The sequence below is a fragment of the Palaemon carinicauda genome, chromosome 1, assembly GCF_036898095.1.
Source record: "Palaemon carinicauda isolate YSFRI2023 chromosome 1, ASM3689809v2, whole genome shotgun sequence".
In the NCBI taxonomy this organism is placed as follows: Eukaryota; Metazoa; Arthropoda; class Malacostraca; order Decapoda; family Palaemonidae; genus Palaemon; species Palaemon carinicauda.
Genome location: NC_090725.1, coordinates 271,294,389 through 271,315,962, shown reverse-complemented (window position 1 = coordinate 271,315,962; position 21,574 = coordinate 271,294,389). Strand labels below are relative to the sequence as shown.

The following is a 21,574-nucleotide window of genomic DNA, read 5'->3' as shown; positions in this document are numbered from 1 at the left end:
GTAGTAGTGTTGGGAAAAGGAAGAAGTCAATGCTTTCATTAGAACTAAAGCAAGAAATGATAGAAAAGCATGAGCGAGGTGTACGTGTTAGTGATATATATATATATATATATATATATATACAGTATATATTATATATACTGTATATATATATATATATATATATATATATATATTATATATACAGTATATATATATATATATATATATATATATATATATATATATATATATATATATATATATATATATATATATATATATATATATATATATATATTATATATATATATTATATGTATATATGTCCTAACATACGAATTTTCCAACATCCGAAGTAAAATTCGACCAAATTTCTGTCTCGACACCCGAAGTGTTGCTCCAACATACGAAGTAAACAATACGCTTACGTGTGGAATTTTCTCGAAAGCGTCAACCGTGGTTTGTTGTTGACGCCGCTAGACGGCAGTACATCGGAGGGATGCCAATCGAGCGTCACCTTGATCAGTCCTCTCATCTCGTGCGCATCGTGTGGTTGTTCTCTATTCGCTCAGTTATTAACAGTGTTTTTTATCTTCCTTTTTCACATGTTGTTTGCTGTGTTTCGTAATCATGGGTCCTAAAATTCTTAGTTTTGGTTCAGGAAGTAGTAGTAGTGTTGAGAAAAGGAAGAAATCAATGCTTTCATTAGAACTACAGTGAACCCTCGTTTATCGCGGTAGATAGGTTCCAAACCCGGCCGCAATAGCTGAAAATCCGCGAAGTAGTGACACCATATTTACGTATTTATTTAACATGTATATTCAGACTTTTAAAACCTTCCCCTTACGTAGTACTGTTAACAAACTACCCTTTAATGTACAGAACACTTAATGCATGTACTACAGTACCCTAAACTAAAACAGGAACAAATATTAAAGGCAATTTTATATCATGCGTTTCCTAAACACGCCAAAAAGCACGATAAAAAATGACAACCAATGTTTTGTTTACGTTTATCTCTGATCATAACGAAGTAACAGACGCATGTACACATCTGTGTATAGGTTAGTTTTTGCATTGACAGCAATCTTACCAAGTATTGATTATATGTTGACTTTGTTATTACCAATGTTCTACTTAATTTTTCTTAGAACTTCCAAATAAATGAAATGAATGCCATTATATAACGTTTTTCTTTATGACGCCGCCTGAAACGGAAACCTTCCATTTGTTTACGCTCCATCTTCGATCATGATAAACAAACGAACGCATTAAACACACATGCTCAAAGTGATAACTAATGATATAACAAAAATTTAGTAAACATTATGTTATTACAAATATTTTACTTATCGTATCCATATAAATTCCTAAATTCGTAGCAAAGCTGGAAACCTTTTTTTTTCCTTATGCGTTTAATCCACAATAGCAAACTGCCGCTAATGACAGAATGATAATTTACGATAATTTTAAACTGTTACGAAAGATAATTGTTATTTCCATATACAAAATACTTTTCCTAACTTCAGTTATAAGTCAACTTGTACCCACCTCACCATATGCAAAAAAGGTAAAAGAAGAAGAAAGTACTGGGCCATTTTTAAAGTCATCGAAAAATTAAGTTACCGCTATTACGTTCGATGTGACAGAGAGAGAGAGAGAGAGAGAGAGAGAGAGAGAGAGAGAGAGAATGGTTTTAAATGTACTGAAAAATAAATATGATAGGTTACAACACATTGGTGTTTATGTAATATCAACTGTATAGATGGTTTGAATAAGTTAAGAAATAGTGTAAACAATTCTTTGTTAATGTATTCGTACCGCGCATATTCTTGAAAGCGGAAGCTAGCCATCAGCTGAAGTGATCACAGCCAAAAGTAAAACAAAAAGAAGTAAAAAATACTCGATTTTTAAAACACACCCGAAATTTAAAAACATAAGTACATGTTTTATTATAACGCAATTGACTATTTAAAGAGTGAAAGTTTTCTGGAATAGAATGGTGTTTTTTAAAAAATAGTAGTTTGCTGACAAAATCGGATACCGTATTTTAAGCTATGATTGAAATGGATGTATACACGGTATAATTTTTTCGTTTTATATTTAATTGACACTTTAAGAAAACCGATTTTGGTTTCTTCATCTATTTGTAATTATTGTATAACACGAGAGAGAGAGAGAGAGAGAGAGAGAGAGAGAGAGAGAGAGAGAGAATTAGCTGTTGTAATCAAATGCCGTGTTTTTGTTTCCTGTACCTCCTGAAGCGAGGAATTGATCGCCACAACTGACAATATTCATGTTAATTTCATTCTTAAACTCAAATTGCCATATGTGAACTAAGGTTTTATTTCTTACGGAGAGAGAGAGAGAGAGAGAGAGAGAGAGAGAGAGAGAGAGAGAGTTGTTTTAAATGTAATAAACAAAAAAATATGATAGGTTATAACACATTGGTGCTTATGTAATATCAACTGTATAGATGGTTTCAATAAGTTAAGAAATGGTATAAACAATACTTCGTACGCGAATATTCTTGAGACCGACAGCTAGACGTCAGCTGATCTGATCACAGCCAAAAGTAAAACAAAAAGAAGTCAACAATACTCGATTTTTAAAACACACCCGAAATTTAAAAACAAAAGTACACGCTTTCTTAATGTCCAATTAACTATTTAAAGAGTAGCAATTTTCTAGAATGAAATGATGTTTCCCCCAAAAATAGTGGTTTGCTGATGAAATCTTATGCCGTATTTAATGAAAAAGGTCCGCGAAGTCGTGAATCCGCGATGGTCGAACCGCGAAGTAGCGAGGGCTCACTGTAAAGCAAAAAATAATAGTAAAGCATGAGCGAGGTGTACGTGTTAGTGATCTGGCTAAACAATATGGCCGGAATATGTCTACGAGCTCGACGATCATAAAACAGAAGGCAGCCATTAAAGCAGTGAAACCTTCGAAGGGGATCACGAATATTTCCAAACGTCGTAGCCCTACCCTTGAAGAGATGGAACGCCTTTTTTTAATATGGATCAAGGACAAGGAGATTGTTGGCGATACGATCACTGAAACGATCATTTGTGAGAAGGCCAGCGCTATCTACAGTGACTTGAAGGTGGCGGGCTCTGGGGGTGACGCGGGGGAGAGTTCAGCCGATCCTACAACGGAGGAATTCAAGGCGTCTCGAGGTTGGTTCGAGAAATTTAGGAAACGGACCGGGATTCATTCAGTTGTTCGGCATGGAGAAGCTTCGAGTTTGGACACCAAGGCTGGTAAAGACTTTGTTAAAAAGTTCGAAAGCATCGTGGTGGAGGAAGGCTACGTAGAGCAGCAGGTGTTGAACTGTGATGAAACCGGTCTGTTTTGGAAAAAGATGCCTAGTCGAATGTACATTACCGCCGAAGAGAAGAAAATGCCTGGACATAAGCCAATGAAGGATCGGTTGACTCTTGCGCTTTGTGCCAACGCCAGCAGGGACTGCAAAATTAAGCCTTTATTAGTTTAAAATTCCGAAAACCCTAGGGCATTTAAAGCACATAGAATTAATAAAGACCTGCTACATGTTCTATGGCGTTCTAATTCTAAGGCTTGGGTTACTAGGCATATCTTTGTGGAATGGGTAAACGTAGTTTTCAGCCCTGCTGTCAAGAAGTACCTTCAGGAGAGGAATTTGCCTTTGAAGTGCTTGCTTTGTTTGGACAATGCACCCGCTCACCCCCCCGGACTCGAAGATGATATCATCGATGAATACAAATTCATCAAAGTGTTGTATCTTCCACCGAATACCACCCCTATCCTCCAGCCCATGGACCAGCAAGTCATCTCTAATTTTAAGAAGCTGTACACCAAGCACTTATTTAAGCAGTGCTTTAATGTCACGCAAAGCACCAACTTAACTTTGCATGAATTTTGGAGGAGCAACTTTAATATCATGCACTGCTTAAAGATCATAGATCAGACTTGGGAGGGAGTAACTCGTCAGACCCTGAATTCAGCTTGGAAGAAGCTTTGGCCTGATGCTGTTGCTCCCAGAGATTTCGAAGGTTTTGGCCCCGAGAATGAACCTGTGCTTGCCGCCGAGGAAGACGTCAAAGAGATTGTATCCCTTGGCAAGTCCATGGGTCTGGAGGTGGATGAAGAACTCACCACCGAGGAACTCAAGGAGCTGCAAGCCATGCAGCATGATGAGTTCCAAGCACAGTTGAGTGAGTCGGAGGAGACCGAGGAGGTAGGCCAAATCTTAGGTACGGCGGAAATAAAACAGATGTTGGCATATCATCAACACGTGATTGATTTCATCGACATGCCTCACCCGCAGAAACTTCAGGTTTACCGTGTAGTTGCGCAGTTCGATGATGTTTGTTTAACTCATTTCAGAAAAATCCTCAAAAGCCGTACCAAGCAACTTTCACTCGATAGTTTCTTTAAAAAATCTCTAGAACGGTCTAGTGATCATGATGAAAAGAAAGAAAGTGAAGCAAAGAAAAGGAAGACCGAATCGAGTGAAAGTGATGAATATTAAGAATAAGAAAAGAAAAAAATGTAAAAAAAAAAAAATAAGCTAAGTTAAGTTAAAGTTCACATAGTGTAAGTTAGTGTAAGTTATCGTACACGTTATCGTACAAAGTCGCCGTCCCTACCTCCTGACTGATCTTCCATCTCCTCCTACGTAGCAGTCCCTACACCTGCGCTGGCCTGTCACTAAGGTAAAGTGTTACATAAAAACCCCTTTTTTATTTATTATTTCTTTATTATTATTCTTTTTTTAGATAATTATTATACTGTATTGTATTAATGTTATGTGTAATTATGTGTAGCCATTTATTAAGGAGTTATTATGAGTTTTTAGGATGAGGAACGAATTAAACAAATTACCGTGTATTCTTATGGGAATATTTGCTCCAACATACGATCGTTTTAACATACGAAGCAGTTCCTGGAACGAATTAAGATCGTATGCAGAGGTATCACTGTATATATATATATATATATATATACATACATATACCAAGGCACTTCCCCCAATTTTGGGGGGTAGCCGACATCAACAATGAAACAAAAACAAAAAAGGGGACCTCTACTCTCTACGTTCCTCCCAGCCTAACGAGGGACTCAACCGAGTTCAGCTGGTACTGCTAGGGTGCCACAGCCCACCCTCCCCCGTTATCCACCACAGATGAAGCTTCATAATGCTGAATCCCCTACTGCTGCTACCTCCGCGGTCGTCTAAGGCATCGGAGGAAGCAGCATATATATATACTGTATATGTATGTATGTGTGTATATATTTACATACATACATACATATGTATATATATATATATATATATATATCCCATGTCGACAGACAATGAGACATCGGAACATGGGTTGTATCACTTTATTACAAAAAGGATTGGTATACTGTACACATTGTACAGCCCGATATTCTCAGACAAGTACCTTGTTCTTATGATCACTCGAGAGGTACCGCTTAACCCTTGGCAAGTAAATGCAATGTTGCTCTGCCAATATGCTGAATTGTTAGATTTCATGGAATTCTCCACTGTGATGGAAATATACTGTCACTAATAGGGTGTCAACACATAACCTTATCATACTTAAGACATGTGACCTATAACAGAGTTCAGTGATCACGCACTATAATTTATGAAAGTCATAGTACTCTTCAGAAGGTCATTAATCTCACTGTATAGAACATACTTCTACATATTTTGCATACAAAGATTAGGAGATATATATATATATATATATATATATATATATAAATATATCTCGCATTGGCATTCTTATGTGTTTTCCATTCGGTAGTGGTATCGTACGCAATGACTTAGTGTTTGTGATTTCGCTTTCGTAACAATTGTTCTGTATAATGTATATTACATTATACTGTATTATTAGCCATGGGACCCAAGAAAGTCACTGATGTCAAGGGAAAGAAGAGGATGATGCTTTCCATGTAGATGAAGATAGAAATAATCAAGAAATACGAGGCTGGCATGCGGTTAAGTGTCCTCGCGAAAGAATATGGTCGAAATCCATTTATGATAGGAACGATCCTGAAGCAGAAGGAAGCTATCAGAGCAGCAAAACCTTCTAAGGGCGTGACTGTTTTCTCCAGCAAGAGGAGCCACGTTCACGATGAGATGGAGAGACTGCTGCTTGTCTGGATAAAGGACAAAGAAATAGCTGGAGACACTATCACCGAAGCGATAATCTGCTAGAAAGCCAGTGCCATTTCCGGTGATCTTGTGCTTGCTCAGGCCGAAGGCAACGCAGGAGAAGGAACATTGAAGCAGGAACCCCCAGAGCTCAAGGCTTCTCGTGGGTGGTTTGAAAAATTTAAGAGATGCTTAGCCATTCATTCGGTGGTGTGTCATGGGGAGGCTGCAAGCTGGGACACGAAAACGACCGAAGCCTTTAAGATATTCAACGAGTTGACTGTCCGGGAAGGCTACAGTCCCCAGCAAGTCTTCAATTGGGACAAGACTGGGCTTTTTTGGAAAAAAATGCCTCGTTTAATGTACATCACGGCAGAAGAAAAGAGGCTACCTGGGCATAAGCCTATGAAGGACAGATTTACCCTTGCACTCTGTGTAAATGCCAGTGGGGATTGCAAGGTGAAACCCTTGCTGGTGTATCACTCCAATACTCTTCGAGCCTTCAAGATCCACAAAGTCACTAAGGAAAATCTAAATGTGTTGTGGAGGGCTAATGGAAAAGCCTAGGTAACAAGACAATTGTTCATAGAGTGGATAAATATTTGTTTTGTCCTGACTGTGAAAAAGTATTTGGGATAGAAGCAGCTCCCTATGAAATGCCTGCTGGTGTTGGACAATGCCCCCTCCCCCCCTCTCAGTCCTGCCCTCGATGAAGGTATTGTAGCAGAATATTCCTTCATAAAGGTTCTCTGTCTTCCACCGAACACCACCCCTCTTCTCCAGCCCACGGACCAGCAAGTGATTTCAAACTTCAATACGCTTTATAAGAAATATATCTTCAAGAGATGTTTTGAAATCATTGAGAGCACATATGCCCCAAAATGGTCGATCAAGCTTGGCAGGAGGTTTTGAGGCGTATCTTAAACTCTGCTTGGAAGAAGCTGTAGCTTGATGCCGTCTCTGCACGAGATTTCGAGGGCTTCTACGCAGATCAAGCTGAAGACGATATTAAAAATGTTGACAATCCTGAACCTGTTGCTCAATCTGAAGTTGCCGAGATCGTAACACTCGGGAAGTCCATGGGTCTGGAAGTTGATGAGGCCGACATTGATAAGCTTATCGAGGAACACCAAGAGGAACTTACGACGGGTGACTTTAAGGACTTGGAGGCCATGCGAGTGAACGTCATTTAGGAAGAGTACAGCGGGAGGGAGGAGAATGACCCACTGACAACGACAGAAATTAAGGAGGGTCTAGATGGCTACTTTCAAATAGTGGCTCTCGCAAAAAAGAGACACCCAGAAAAAATTCTCGCAGATTGTGCGCTTGAGCACTGTAATGAAGTTTGCCTGAGTCATTTCAGGAAAATTTTAAGAAGCAGGCTGAAACAATCTTCTTTGGACGATTATTTTAGAAAGAGACCTTCAGTAGAAGCAGACCAAGCGCCAGCTAAGAAACGAAAGAAAAGTGGCAGTAATGAAGAAAATATGTAGCGTAATTAAATATAGAAAATACAAAACGTAAAGTAAAGAAATATAGATAAAGGAAAAGAAAAAGAAATTTTATTTCATGTTTATCATAAAGTTAAGTGTTAATATCTCCTGCCATTTGTAAATGTGTTTCCTGAAATTAAGTGTTAATGTTTTCTGTCATTTATAAATCTGTTTTGTAAAGTAAAGTGTTTACGTTTACTGCCACATGTAAATGTTTTCCGCAGTTTTCATCCTCCTCTACCGCCTAGCACTTCGCTCTCGGACATCGCCTTACTCCAAAGGTAAGGTTCCACATATTTGTTACTGTACTTCTTTTACAGATTATCAAGGGTAATTTATTATTAAATGATCAAAATACAGTACTTTTCATACATTTTAGTACTGTTTAGTGGTGCATATCCTTTTTATATTCATTTAATGTGGTGTTTTTCTAGGGTCTGGAACAAAATAGGCTATTTACAGTGCATGTAAAAGGCGACTCACAACACAAAAAAATCACCTTACGGAACCAATTAATTTTGTGTTATGAGGCATTACTGTTTATGTATATATATATATATATATATATATGCATATATACATACATACATACATACATACACACACATATATATATATATATATATATAGTTAGTCAGGCCTTCTTCATCATGAGACTTCGGTGTCAATGACCTTAGATGTCAGGATGCCTGAAAACTTTAAATCAATCAATCAATCATCATGAGACTCAATATTACAGAGTATTCTAGAAGTTTTATTCCAGATATGACCAAATTTTTTAAAGATGTTCTTAATTTGGTAGTTGAATCGGTAGACCTTCAAAAGTTTAAACTTCCAGCAAAGGTTTTTATGTTAAACAGACTAACATAAGTCTTTATATAGTTTATATATGAAAGATCTGTTTTAATGTTGTTATTGTTCTTAAGATATTTAATTTTAATTGTACATTACTTCTCATATACTATAGTTAACTTATTTTCTTATTTCCTTTCGTCCCTGGGGTATTTTTTCCTGTTGGAGCCCTTCGCCTTAGAGCATATTGCTTTTCCAGCTAGGGGTGTAGATTAGCTAGTAATGAAATATATTTTTATATATGTATTTATTGTATGTGTGTATAAGTGCTATCAATTGGGTAAGCTGGTAGTTCGGAAAGGCGGGCAAAATTCTGAGGAATGTAAGACAGTGGCCTTGCCAGGGAAATCTTGAAATGCAGTTAGCATGTAGATTCTGACTTCTTTCTTGGCTTCTGCTAGAATGATTGGTGGATGCCTTGCTTTTTAAATGGAGAGAATAGGGTTTGGTCCCCGTGTGAGGTAGAAATTTTTTTCTAGTGAATATAGTAGATACTGACTTATAAGTGGTAATTCAGTTTAAATGCTCTCATTTGGGTCAGCCAGTAGGTCGGAAAGCTGGGCAAAACTTGTTATGTAAGGGGCCTCACCAGATAAATCCTGAAATACAGTTAGCACTTACAAGTTTTTTTATGGCTTCTGCTGGCATGATTGGTATATGGCTTGCTTTTCATGTGAAGCGGCTGGGGTTCAATCCCATCGTGAAGTAGAAATATATTTTTATTGTACATAATATGGTGTTAATCTAGATATATATATATATATATATATATATATATAAACCTGTATATATGTGTGCTTGTTTATATATACAGCATATATATGTGTTTGTATTTGTATGCAATTGATATACTGTATGTTCTTTTTGTGTGAAGTAATTAGAGTCCTGTTTAATAAACATATCTTATACTTTACATTCAGTATATATCTCTGTTGGTTTAGGACTCTGTAGTCTGGGAGTCAATTCAGAAATTTTGAAGTATTTTTTTTTCTTGCAATTGGATGCTCATAACATGTCATGATAAAAAGACCTAAAATGTTTTACATCCCAAGTGAAGACTATTGGGCTTCATAAAATAGGACACAGTAAAAAGTTAATTATTTTCTTCATTGAACCCTTATAAGAGTTTAAACAGATTTTAGCTGTAGGGCATGATAAGATAGTATCAGCATAACAGAGTTAAGTCAATTCTGTGGGAATTTGTTGCAAACAGAAAACCAGTTGCAGTTTTACAGACTCTTAAAGAGAACATGGAAGGCTTAAGAAAAAAAGGTAAGTAAACTTATGCCCAGCATCATCTTGTACATGACAGCTTAGTTGGCATTGCAATAATTATAATTCTAGTGTGCAATGCATTGTATACTTTAATTTGAATAAAATATCAGGAGAAATGGTTTCCCTTTTTACCCATGCCTTTCACTTGACACAGTAGGGGATAATATCTCATATAGAGTTAGAAAGGCAATAAAATAGATTAGTTGTGACCTTTGAAGCATTTTGTTTATTGCCATTTATGCAACTTTTATGTTCATCATACCCCTTTTTTAACTTTGTAGGAAATTCCATTGCAATTGTAAATAATTTTTGAAGTATATAGATGACTATATTGTACAATAGTTGAAATTGTCTTTTTAATGTATGGTGTGAACTGGCTAGGCATATACTCCAGTTCTATTGCTTGAAATGAACATCTTTTTAATGTATGTTTGACTACATTCTTATTCCTCTCTTACACCTGTTATTTTGGTTGCAACTAATATATTAGCTCCTATTATTTAAAGTAGTTACTCTCTTGTACAGTAGAGCATTTGATAACATTTGACTTGCACACTATGTATAAAGTACAATTTTCACAAATTCTGATCCTAATACTTTACCAGTATATGGTGTTAATGTATTTTATTGCTGGAATTTAGCATATTTTCACAGAATAGTTATGTATTTTACATGGTTAAAGGAATATTGTGGAAAATGTTTTAAAAGATAAAGACAAGTACCAAATTTGCCTAGGGAATTCTCTGGAGGATGTTTCTGGATTGTTCTGAAATATTTGGAAAGTAAATTAGGAATGAATCAACATTCCCACTATCACAAAACCATTACGAATCAATACATCACATACATGCTATTTTGAAAGGCTGCTGCTTTTAGACTGTCTGTATTTTGTTACAACATTAGTATTACATATTCAAGCACTTCTTTGAACTAAGCTTAGGAACTATGCTATTAAACTAAGTTGATCAGAAACTAGGACGAGAACACTTTCAAAGCTTAAATATAACACTTCATGATGTGGCTATTATATCATGTGTTATCAGAATGATTCAAAATGATAAACAAGTTAACAAAAATCTTTAAAAGGTTTTTGCAGTGTACCTTATTTTATTTTGCATTTAAAGAAGTAAGGGACTGGATATGATTCTCAAAAGTGAATTTGCAATCAAGAATGACACCTGGAATATTGAGTGAGCTGCATTTACAGTGGTTGAGTTGATATTTTCAATGGAAAGATCTAGGCAAAGGGGATCAATGTCTTAGACCTACTAACAATCACTTTGAGTAATGTTACTGTTCAGCTAGTTTTGCCATATTCACAAATTAGGTAGAACCCAATAAAATAAATCAGCAAACGGAGATCTACATTTAGGAGCATTGATTGATATAAAGATTATCATATTAGATCTGCGTAAGCAACAAGCTTGTTTATAAGGCCAAACCACACATCATGTAAAAGTAGTACAAGGAGTAATAAATCAAGAAATCGATGAAAGTTTTAGTACAAAAAAGATAAAACATGCTGATGTAATTAGTAGATAAATGAAGGAACGTTTTGAAGGCTATATAAAGTTACTACTAGATGTTGTCTTTAAGGTCAGCACTTACTACTAGTGGATAGAGCCAATAAATATCCAACTAAAGACAACTATAGCCATGTAAAAATTATGCCTGTAGTTAGTCATCAACACTAAGGTGACTAGAAATATCTAAAAAGACATCACAGGCTTAATTTTTGTAAGCTGTCCTGAAATGAATTTCTAGTTTCAGACTAATTATTATTATTATTATTATTATTATTATTATTATTATTATTATTATTATTATTACTACTACTTGCTAAGCTACAACCCTAGTTGAAAAAGCAGGATGCTATAAGCCCAGGGGCTCTAACAGGGAAAATAGCTCAGTGAGGAAAGGAAAAAAAGGGAAAATCAAATATTTTAAGAGCAACAACATTAAAAAAATATTTCCTATATACTATAAAAACTTTATCAAAATAAGAACGAGAGAAATTAGATAGAACAGCAAGCCCGAGTGTACCCTCAAGCAAGAGAACTCTAACCCAAGATAGTGGAAGACCATGGTACAGAGGCTATGGCACTACCCAAGACTAGAGAACACTGGTTTGATTTTGGAGTGTCCTTCCTCTAGAAGAGCCACTTACCATAGCTAAAGAGTCTTTTCTACCCTTACCAAGAAGAAAGTAGCCACTGAACAATTACAGGGCACTAGTTAACTCCTTGGGTGAAGAAGAATTGTTTGGTAATCTGTGTTGTCAGGTGTATGAGGACAAAGGAGAATCTGTAAAGAATATGCCAGACTATTCGGTGTCTGTGTAGGCAAAGGGAAAGAACCGTAACCAGAGAGAAGGATCCAATGAAGTACAGTACTGTCTGGCCAGTCAAAGGACCCCATAACTCTCTAGCGGTAGTATCTCAACGTTGTCTTTAAGGTCAGCACTTACTTCTAATGGATAGAGCCAACAAAGATCCAAATAAAGACAGCAATAGCCATGTAAAAATTATGCCAGTAAGTAAATAGTCACCAACACTAAGGTGACTAGAAATATCTAAAAAGACATCACAGGCTTAATTTTTGTAAGCATAATAGCTGTCCTGAAATGAATTTCTAGTTTCAGACTATATATTATTATTATTATTGTTATTATTATTATTATGGTTATTACTTGCTAAGCTACAACCCTAGTTGGAAAAACAAGATGCTATAAGCCCAGGGGCCCCAACAGGGAAAATAGCTCAGTGAGGAAAGGAAAAAAGGAAAAAGGAAATATTTTAAGAATAGCAACAACATTAAAATAAATATTTCCTATATAAACTATAAAAACTTTAACAAAACAAGAATTTGGAGTGTCCTTCTCCTAGAAGAGCTTCTTACCATAGGTAAAGTCTTTTCTACCCTTACCAAGAGAAAAGTAGCCACTGAACAATTACAGTGCAGTAGTTAACCCCTCGGATTTAAACAAATTGTTTGCTAATCTCAATGTTGACAGGTGTATGAGGAGAGAGGGTTAATCGACATGAGAGACCTATGGAATAAGGATGATTTACCTTTGATTACAACATAATATTTCTGGGCTCGACCTGTGTCGCTCCGTGAAATGCTCCTCTAGCACCATTTCTAAGGCATAGTTATTGCTGAATATACCAGAGAAAAAAAAAGAGATGCATGGAATGCCAGGGATAAACCTAGCTCGCTCACTCATTGAGTGTCGGTATAGAAAACTGGGGCGTGATTGAACCACGACCATAGATCCCTCAGCAATTAGACTTCTCCTTCATCAACATCCCCCTCCACCCCTATACTGTTCTGGAAGTTAAAAGAATCATGCAGTGAAAACTACTGTATATTCCCGTGAAGGCAGTATGATGTAGCAGGTCTTAGTTTTTATTTCACATGATATTTTTCCCTATCGTTGGCTAACCAGGGTTAAATGCTCCAGCTTTTCATTCATTTTTTTTAGATAATTTCTTGCCACAAAAATGACAAATTTATGCACTTATTGTGATATTTTATCTTTGTCTTGAAGTTTAATTATACTCAGTTCTATTGTTTGAGTAGGTGATAAATTTCATGATTAGCAGAGTATAGTAATAATTTAATACATTATATTCTTATCGATATAATAAAAAATCTTAGTTTCCAAGTAGCACAAAACTTTTGTAATTTTTCACTGGATAGTCACTCTACAATATTAAGTAAAAACTTACAGACAGGTCACATCTTTTAAAACTAGGTTTAGTGTGTTAGAATTCAGTATATTTCTCAATAATTTCAAATGTATTGTTATAGATTTTACAATAGTCAGAATTCAGTTCTAATATATATTGGCAATTTAGATATTCAAAAAGTTCTTATAGAATTGAAGTTTTACAATGGGCCCACTTACCATACAGTAGTGTTTAAGAAGAAACTGAAACTAACATCTGTTCATGTAAATACTTTCTGGAAATTTTTAGCTCCCAAAAATATTTGTTAATGTTTCATAAAAAGTTATGTTTATTTTCCATAGCTTAGAATTTTTTGCCCAAGTAATTCAAAGTAAAGACAAAATAAGTGTTCTTTTGTTAAACAGAACAAATGTTGATAAACAGAGAGGTACTATCCAGATATCTCCTCCAGAGTAGCTACATGGAAGTATTTAATATTCTCAGCTTCTGAACTATGAATGTTATAATATAGAGAATTATTCTGCAAATGTATGCTTTTTCCAAATTTAAGGAGGGTTGTGAACTATTTTGAAACCTGTCTTTAATAGTTCTGAGCTTTTAGGTTTGTTTTATATTTTCTGTATTTAACTGTGTGATTGCATTTTATCTAGGTTTCGATTGCCTTGGCTGTGCATGTGTAGTGATTTGCTTTGGTTGATTTCCACCTTACAGAAGACAGGAGGGGGAGGGAAGGTTAGTGGTGTATATGGCTGTGGTGTGGGAAGGCGTCACAGTCTTGGTCCAATTTTACCAAGCTTTCCCTCTTCCACCTTTGCCACAGCATCTACCACTTCCAGCTCTGCAGCTTTACCAGCAGGTGGCAGTGGCCAGGTAGAACTTTTTTTGGTTTAGTTTATTGTAATGTATTTTTATGTTTCGTGTATTTCATTTTGTTTTTCAGGCATTTTTGGTCATTTCTTTTGCATGAATCTGGTAAAAAAAGAATTATTGTGTCAAAAGAATGTGCAAGATAAGACATTTTTGTATTATATTTTGTATGCAGTCAGTCCCTGGGTTAGGAACAAGGTCAGCTCATGCCTTTCCTTTCCAACTAAACAAAATCCAAATATCTCCACAGGGGTTAGTGCCATGATTGCATCTCACTATACTATGTGAGCTGCAATCATTCAAATTACCTAAAGGTCCCTTTGGCCATTGCTACACCCATTTTTTTTTTATCTTTAACATTACCTCTGTTCCCACTTCCATTCCTCCATCTTGCTGTCCAACCTATTTAAATTTGAAAGTGCAACTGGGGGGATGCTAAATGCCCTTCTTAGCCCTAGTTTTTTCACTATATGGCCTACATTCTATAATTTTCAATATTAATCTTACCCGATGATCATGTAGCTGTCAACTCTGTTGCCCGATAGAAATCTACGGTCGGGATACGCCAGCGATCGCTATACAGGTGGGGGTGTACACAACAGCGCCATCTGTGAGCAGGTACTCAAGTACTTCTTGTCAACAAGAACTCAATTTTTCCTCTGTCGTGCCACCGGCTAGACCTACTTGGATACGCTGTTGATTCTGGAGTTATTGTTCACGATTTGGTGATGTATTTGCTCTAGAGTTTAGCCTTCGCTATTCAGGAAGCTTTATCATTAGCTTAGCAAGCTTTTGGAATTAATTTGATTTAATTATGGTGACGAAGAGAGTATGGACTCTCTTTCACTTTTAAATGGGCGACCCTTCCCTTAGACGGAAGTGTTGGTGTCGAAGAGAGTATAGACTCTCTTTCACTTTTTATGACCCACCCTTCCCTTAGACGGAAGTGTGTTTAGGTTTTTGGTAATTTTGCTTAACAAAGTTATAGATTTATTTTATATCTCTCCGCCATTTATAGGCCTCTTCGATTAACTTCCATTTATTATAAACTTATAAAAATTAATTTTTATGTTTGTTCATATGCGACCTTTCCTAATAGTAGGCGGTCCTTACTTGGAACCGAAGTTAATTAACATTGAGCCCGTCATATCGTTTTTCCTGTTAAGAATTTATGCTATTTTAATTTTAATGTTTTTGAAAGAATTTCTTTGATAGTCTCGTACTGTTTTCAAAGTTGAACTAACGTTTTGTTTAGTCTCCGCAGTTGTTGACGTTCAGAACGTTCAACTTGCGCTCTATCGTTACGATAGAGAGAGAGTATTTCACGGTTTCACGTTGCAGTAAGAGTAAACCGATTCTAGCGTTTCGTTCATTCTTTCTTAGCTTAAATGGTTTTAATTCTAATAAAGGAACTTTTTATTTGGGAAACCTTTCAGTTTTTTTCCTTTAACAAATAATATATTTTAACAATATAATTGGGCTCATCTCTCAGGTTCTAAGTCAAGAGAGAGAGAGAGAGAGATAGAGACGGAGGGAGAGAGAGGAGAATAAACGTTTCGTTCAAGCGGGTAACGTTGTTCTCGTTTTTTGCTCTTTTCCCTAGTCGCTATAGGGGAAGAAGGTAAAACATTTCTAGAGTTTTATTCTTGTTCCCAGGCTTTATGCGGTGAGAGATTTTAAACGTAGTTTATTTGATCTAGTGTTTAGTCTCTTTTCCAACCACTGAATTCTTTATCTTTCATTATGTTTTTCTGTTACATTGTAATACTGTTTTCGCAATTACTACCTTTTAATGAAGGATAGGATTGCGTGTTTCAGGTACAAACCACTTAAAGTTTCGAGTTCAGTGAAATAAGTGCAAACAGAAAATCAAAAGTGATAAAGTGATATGCGCAAAGTGTTACAGTGTTGCGTTCGAGGGTTCGTCTGTTCGTGCCAGTTGTTCACCTAGTCCGATACCTCTTACAAGCTCCCAAGCCCAGGGGAGAAGTAATGTCGAAGGACTTATGGGTTCCACAGGCCTTGATCAACGAACAGACGTTTCCCTCCGTGGTTTCGGGTGTATCTACACACGTTGCCGACGTGATCACCCCACCCACACAAAGACGAGAGAGCCCATTTATTCCTCGTCTGCGGAAGAGGTTTCTCGCAGAAACCATGGACCAAATCTTGCAGCTTTTAAGTGCAAGTCGGTCCCTTCCGCGCAAGTCCAACGGCCTAGGTGTAGCCACTGGGTCAGTTCGGACTTGCTGCAGTACGACAACTGCACACCTCCCAAGAGAGGCAAGGTGGTACCGCAACAGGCAGTAACTCCGTCTGTTGCCGCACCAGCGGTTTTAGACCCTCAGTCACAACGGACAGTAGCTCCGTTTGTTGTTGTCTTTCATAGACCCTAGTGGTCCATGCTGCAGACTATACAGTCTCAGCTTGCTCCTTCATGCAGGAGTATCATGCTGGAAGGTTGACAATGCACCTGTTAACCTACAACCCGCCGAGGTTGTGCGCTCAGCAGATACTGCGGCTGCCTGCTCCCACCCTCCACCTGTGAGAGCTCCACCACCGATGCGCAGTCCACCCTGCCAGACGCATGTTCGTGCTGCACCATCTGCTAACATGCATGAGCTACCGCATCAGCAGTGGGAAGGTTCTGTAGAGCTGCCGGGTTCCAGCACTATGCGGCATTCTCGGCAGCCCATGCAGCATGCTCTGCATACCTTACAGCATGCTCCGCATACCATGCAGCATGCTCTGCATACCTTACAGCATGCTCCGCATACCATGCAGCATGAGCCGCATACCTTACAGCATGCTCCGCATACCATACCGCATGCTCCTCAACCCACCGCAGCCCCTCCCACGCTCCAGCACTCTGCTTTTGTTGTTGCCAGCTCCCACACTCCGACTGCGGAGAAGGTTGACGATGCACCCGTGGGCCTACACCTCCCACGGTTGTGCGCCCGGCATGGCTTCCTGCTCTCACACTCTTGTTGTGAGAGCTCCTCCACCCATGCACAAGTCAACCCTGCCAGATGTATGATGACTCCCACACACAGAGCACTCCGTTGCCGTGCGTGAGCTACCACAAGCTGCCGTGTTTTGACACGGTGTGTCAGCCTCCGCAACACACTGTGGTTACCGCCACTCGCCAGCAGAAAACTAGTCAGTCAGGAGTTGAGGCTTCCCCACACAACTTTGGTTGTTGCCAACTCACAAACTGTCATACAGTTACATGACGTTGCCTTCTGGTCTGCTACTTATACACCAGTGCTGTATGTCCTCACGCTCCTGTTGTGGTTGACAGTTCAGTTTTTGACAGTTCACAGACTGTCAAGCAGTTTCATACGTTGCCTTCTGGTCTGCTGCTTTTGCACCAGTGAAACCCTCACTGAGAGAACCTAGCTTTTCTCGGATATGGTTCCTGTAGATGAGAAAGTGCTGTTCTCCCTCCTTCTGATATTCCCTTGAGGACTCTGTCATTTGGAGAGGAGCCTTAAGCTGCTTAGCCTCCTATGGACTTTTATTTAAGCATAACATGCTTCCAGGGAGGGTAAATGGTTCCGCTTCAGTCGCTAACCCCGTCTGTTGCCACACCTGCTCCCATAGACCTTGGGCTTTGTTGCAAGACATGCAGTCCAAGCTTAGTCCTTGATAGAGGATTTTTTACGGAGTCAGTGTGTCACTGGGAAGACGTTCAACAACCAGCAGAGGTGACTTGTTGTGACGCAGTGCGGCAACCTCAGCAACCCGATAAGGAGTTGTCTGTACTACCCAGACAGTCTAGACAGTTTCGGGTTGTCGCTGTACTTCCTCGCTTCCCCATGGTTGACAGTTCACAGACTGTGCAGCAGTACCATGATCTTGTGTCCGGCTCCGTCACGCATCCACCAGTGCGACCGGATTCAGCGAGTCAGACGTTGCCCACTCCGTTGCCGTTTCCTCATCAGTTTCGGATGAGGAACCCTCTGATGAGGACATGGCTGAACGAGAAGATCAATCCCCAGCCCTGCTATCCATCCAGAAGATGCTGAAGAAGGAATACGGCCCTGTCAGGCTGTGGATGAGTCTGGTTAGGACACTGTCATCCGTGGTGCATTTGGTGTCACTTGGAAGACTACACCTCCGTCCTCTTCGGTTTCATCTAGCTCTTCACTGGAAAAGGACAAGACGCTACAAGCGGTCTCGATCCCGGTTTCCGGAAGATAAGTCTGGTCTAACCTGAGGAAAGGACTTTATCAACCTTTTATAGGGTCTTCCCCTGACTGTTCAGACTCCCAACCACGTTCTCTTCTCAGACGCATCGGACGTAGGCTGGGGTGCGACCTTAGGCGGTAGGGAATGCTCGGGATTATGGAACTCGCGTCAAAGGACAATGCATTTTAACTGCAAGAAGCTTCTGGCAGTAAGTCTGACCTGGAAAAGCTTCAGGTCTCTCCTTCAAGACAAAGTAATGGAGGTCAACACGGACAACTCCCTGCTTTGATGTTCATCTCCTAGCAAGGAGGGACCTACTCTCTGACATGGTGCGAGTTCGCTAGTGACCTCCTCTCCTGTTCAACAGGTCTTGACTTTTCACTAGTAACAAATTTCTTCCAAGGCAACTTGAATGTCTTAGCAGTTTGTCTCAGTAGGAAGGGACAATAATTCCAACATATTGGACCCTCCACAGAGATGTATGCAAGAGACTTTGGGTCACTTGGGGCATCCAACCATGGATCTCTTCGCAACCTCGATGTCCAAGAGGCTCTCAACAGACCCAGCAGTGGTTCTTTTAGATGCCTTTCTACTAGATTAGTCTCATCTAGATCTATATGCATTCCCTCCGTTCTAGTTTGTCAACAAGGTACTGCAGAAGTTCGCCTCTCACGTTGGGACAAAGTTGGCCCGCGAGAGAATAACTTACCGAGGTACTTCGATGGCTAGTAGACGTTCCCAGAACTCTTCCTCTAAGGGTGGACCTGCTACGTCTGCCACGCGTAAGAAGGTACTCCAAGGCCTCCACGCTTTTCGTCTCACTGCCTTCAGAGTATCGAAAGACTCGAGAACTAGAGGTTTTTCGAAGGAGGCAACCAGAGCGATTGTTAGAGCAAGGAGAACATCCACCCTTAGAGTCTACCAATCGAAGTGGGGAATCTTCCTAAACTGGTGCAAGTCAGTATCCGTATCCTCGACCAGTACCTCTGTAACTCAAATAGCTGACTTCCTCTTATATCTGAGAAAAGAGCGATCTCTTTCAGCTCCCACTTTCAAGGGTTACAGAAGCTTGTTGGCATCAGTCTTCCGTCACAGAGGCTTAGATCTTTCCAACAATAAAGATCTACAGGACCTCCTTAAGTCTTTTGAGACCACGAAGGAGCGTCGTTTGGTTACACCTGGTTGGAATTTAGACGTGGTTCTAAGATTCCTTATGTTAGACAGGTTCGAACCACTTCAATCAGCCTCCCTGAAAGATCTCACCTTTAAGACTCTTTTCCTGATATGCTTTACCAGCTAAAAGAGTCAGTGAGATTCATGCCTTCAGCAAGAACATCGGATTTTCATCCGAAACGGCTACATGTTCTACATCTTGGTTTTCTAGCCAAACACGAGCTGCCTTCTCGGCCTTGACCAATATCGTTCGTTATTCCAAACTTATCGATATGGTTGGAAAGGAACTAGAAAGAGTATTATGTCCTGTAGAGCTCTTAAGTTCTTTTTTAAAAACCTTTATGAGGCCCGTCTGAAGCTTTATGGTGTTCAGTTAAGAATTCATCTTTGCCTATGTCAGAGAATTCTTTATCCTATTATTTTCAGACTGTTAATACGAGAAGCTCATTCCCTTCTGAATGAGGAAGACCAAGCTTGGCTGAAGGTAAGGACACACGAAGTTAGAGCTATCACAACTTCCGTGACCTTTTAATAAAATAGATCTCTGCAAAATATTTTCGACGCAACCTTTTGGAAAAGCTAATCAGTGTTCGCGTCTTTTATCTTAAGAATGTCCAGTCTCTTTACGAGAACTGCTACACTCTGGGACCATTCGTAGCAACGAGTGCAGTAGTGGTGGGGGCTCCACCACTACAAAGCCCTAATTCCAGAACCTTTTTAATCTTTCTCTTGAAATATTTTTGGGTTGTCCGGAAGGCTAAGAAGCCTTCCGCATCCTGGTTGATTTGGCGGGTGGTCAAATTCTTTCTTGAGAAGCGCCTAGATTAGAGGTTGTGATGAGGGCCTTTAGTATGGGTTGCAGCCCTTAATACTTCAGCACCTAGGAGTCGCTCAGCATCCTAAGAGGATCGCTAGGCTCAGTAAGGAAGACGTACTTAAAAAGGCAGAGTAATGGTTCAAGTCGACTTCCTTACCAGGTACTTATTTATTTTATGTTTGTTATTTTGAATAACGGCTAAAATAAGATACGGGATACTTAGCTTCTTTGTTAACATGTATGCTGGTCTCCACCCACCACCCTGGGTGTGAATCAGCTACATGATCATCGGGTAAGATTAATATTGAAAAATGTTATTTTCATTAGTAAAATAAATTTTTGAATATACTTACCCGATGATCATGAATTTAAGGACCCGCCCTTCCTCCCCATAGAGAACCAGTGGACCGAGGAGAAAATTGAGTTCTTGTTGACAAGAAGTACTTGAGTACCTGCTCACAGATGGCGCTGTTGTGTACACCCCCACCTGTATAGCGATCGCTGGCGTATCCCAACCGTAGATTTCTGTCAGGCAACAGAGTTGACAGCTACATGATCATCGGGTAAGTATATTCAAAAATTTATTTTACTAATGAAAATAACATTTCAAATCAAATCAATGTCCTAAAATGAGGGTACATAGTGCATTTGCAACACATTAACGTAGACTGGATTTCGGAATCCTGCTAGACTCTCGTGTACATAGAAGCCATTTGTTTCAATATAAACCAAGCATTGAATATTTTCTGTTTTTTTAGATTTATGCTCATTACCACTGTGAAACATAATTTTAATGTAACCAGTATGCTGCTCGATTTTCTGAGAAAATCAAGGGTTTTAACTGTGTGTGGTATAGTACCTAAAATCTATTGTTTTTAAAGTAATCAATTTAAAAATGAAAAAATATTTAGTCTAAGGATTCAATCATCATTTGGAAGAACATTTTCATTTCAGGTTATCCTTTATGTCATTAGATGTACAAGGAGGTCTCTATACTATTATGTGTCATGTGGATTTTCTGCCTGAGTTCCCATATGGTGCATGACTTCATATGATTGTTAGGATTTTCATCCTGAATTTC

At 38.8% G+C, this 21,574-nt stretch overlaps 1 protein-coding gene across 4 annotated transcripts in view; it reads left to right on the top strand.

Annotated features, from left to right (window-relative positions):
• The window catches only part of Iml1 (GATOR complex protein Iml1), a 486,471-nt gene that overhangs the window by 286,528 nt on the left and 178,369 nt on the right, over positions 1-21,574 (top strand). For 3 of the 4 annotated variants that reach the window (XM_068390598.1, XM_068390583.1, XM_068390591.1), the window contains one exon: positions 14,157-14,315. The exons of the other annotated variant lie outside the window; for it this stretch is intronic. In XM_068390598.1, coding sequence (XP_068246699.1) covers positions 14,157-14,315 — 159 coding nt within the window. The remainder of the gene's footprint in view (positions 1-14,156; positions 14,316-21,574) is intronic. 4 annotated transcript variants of the gene reach the window in all.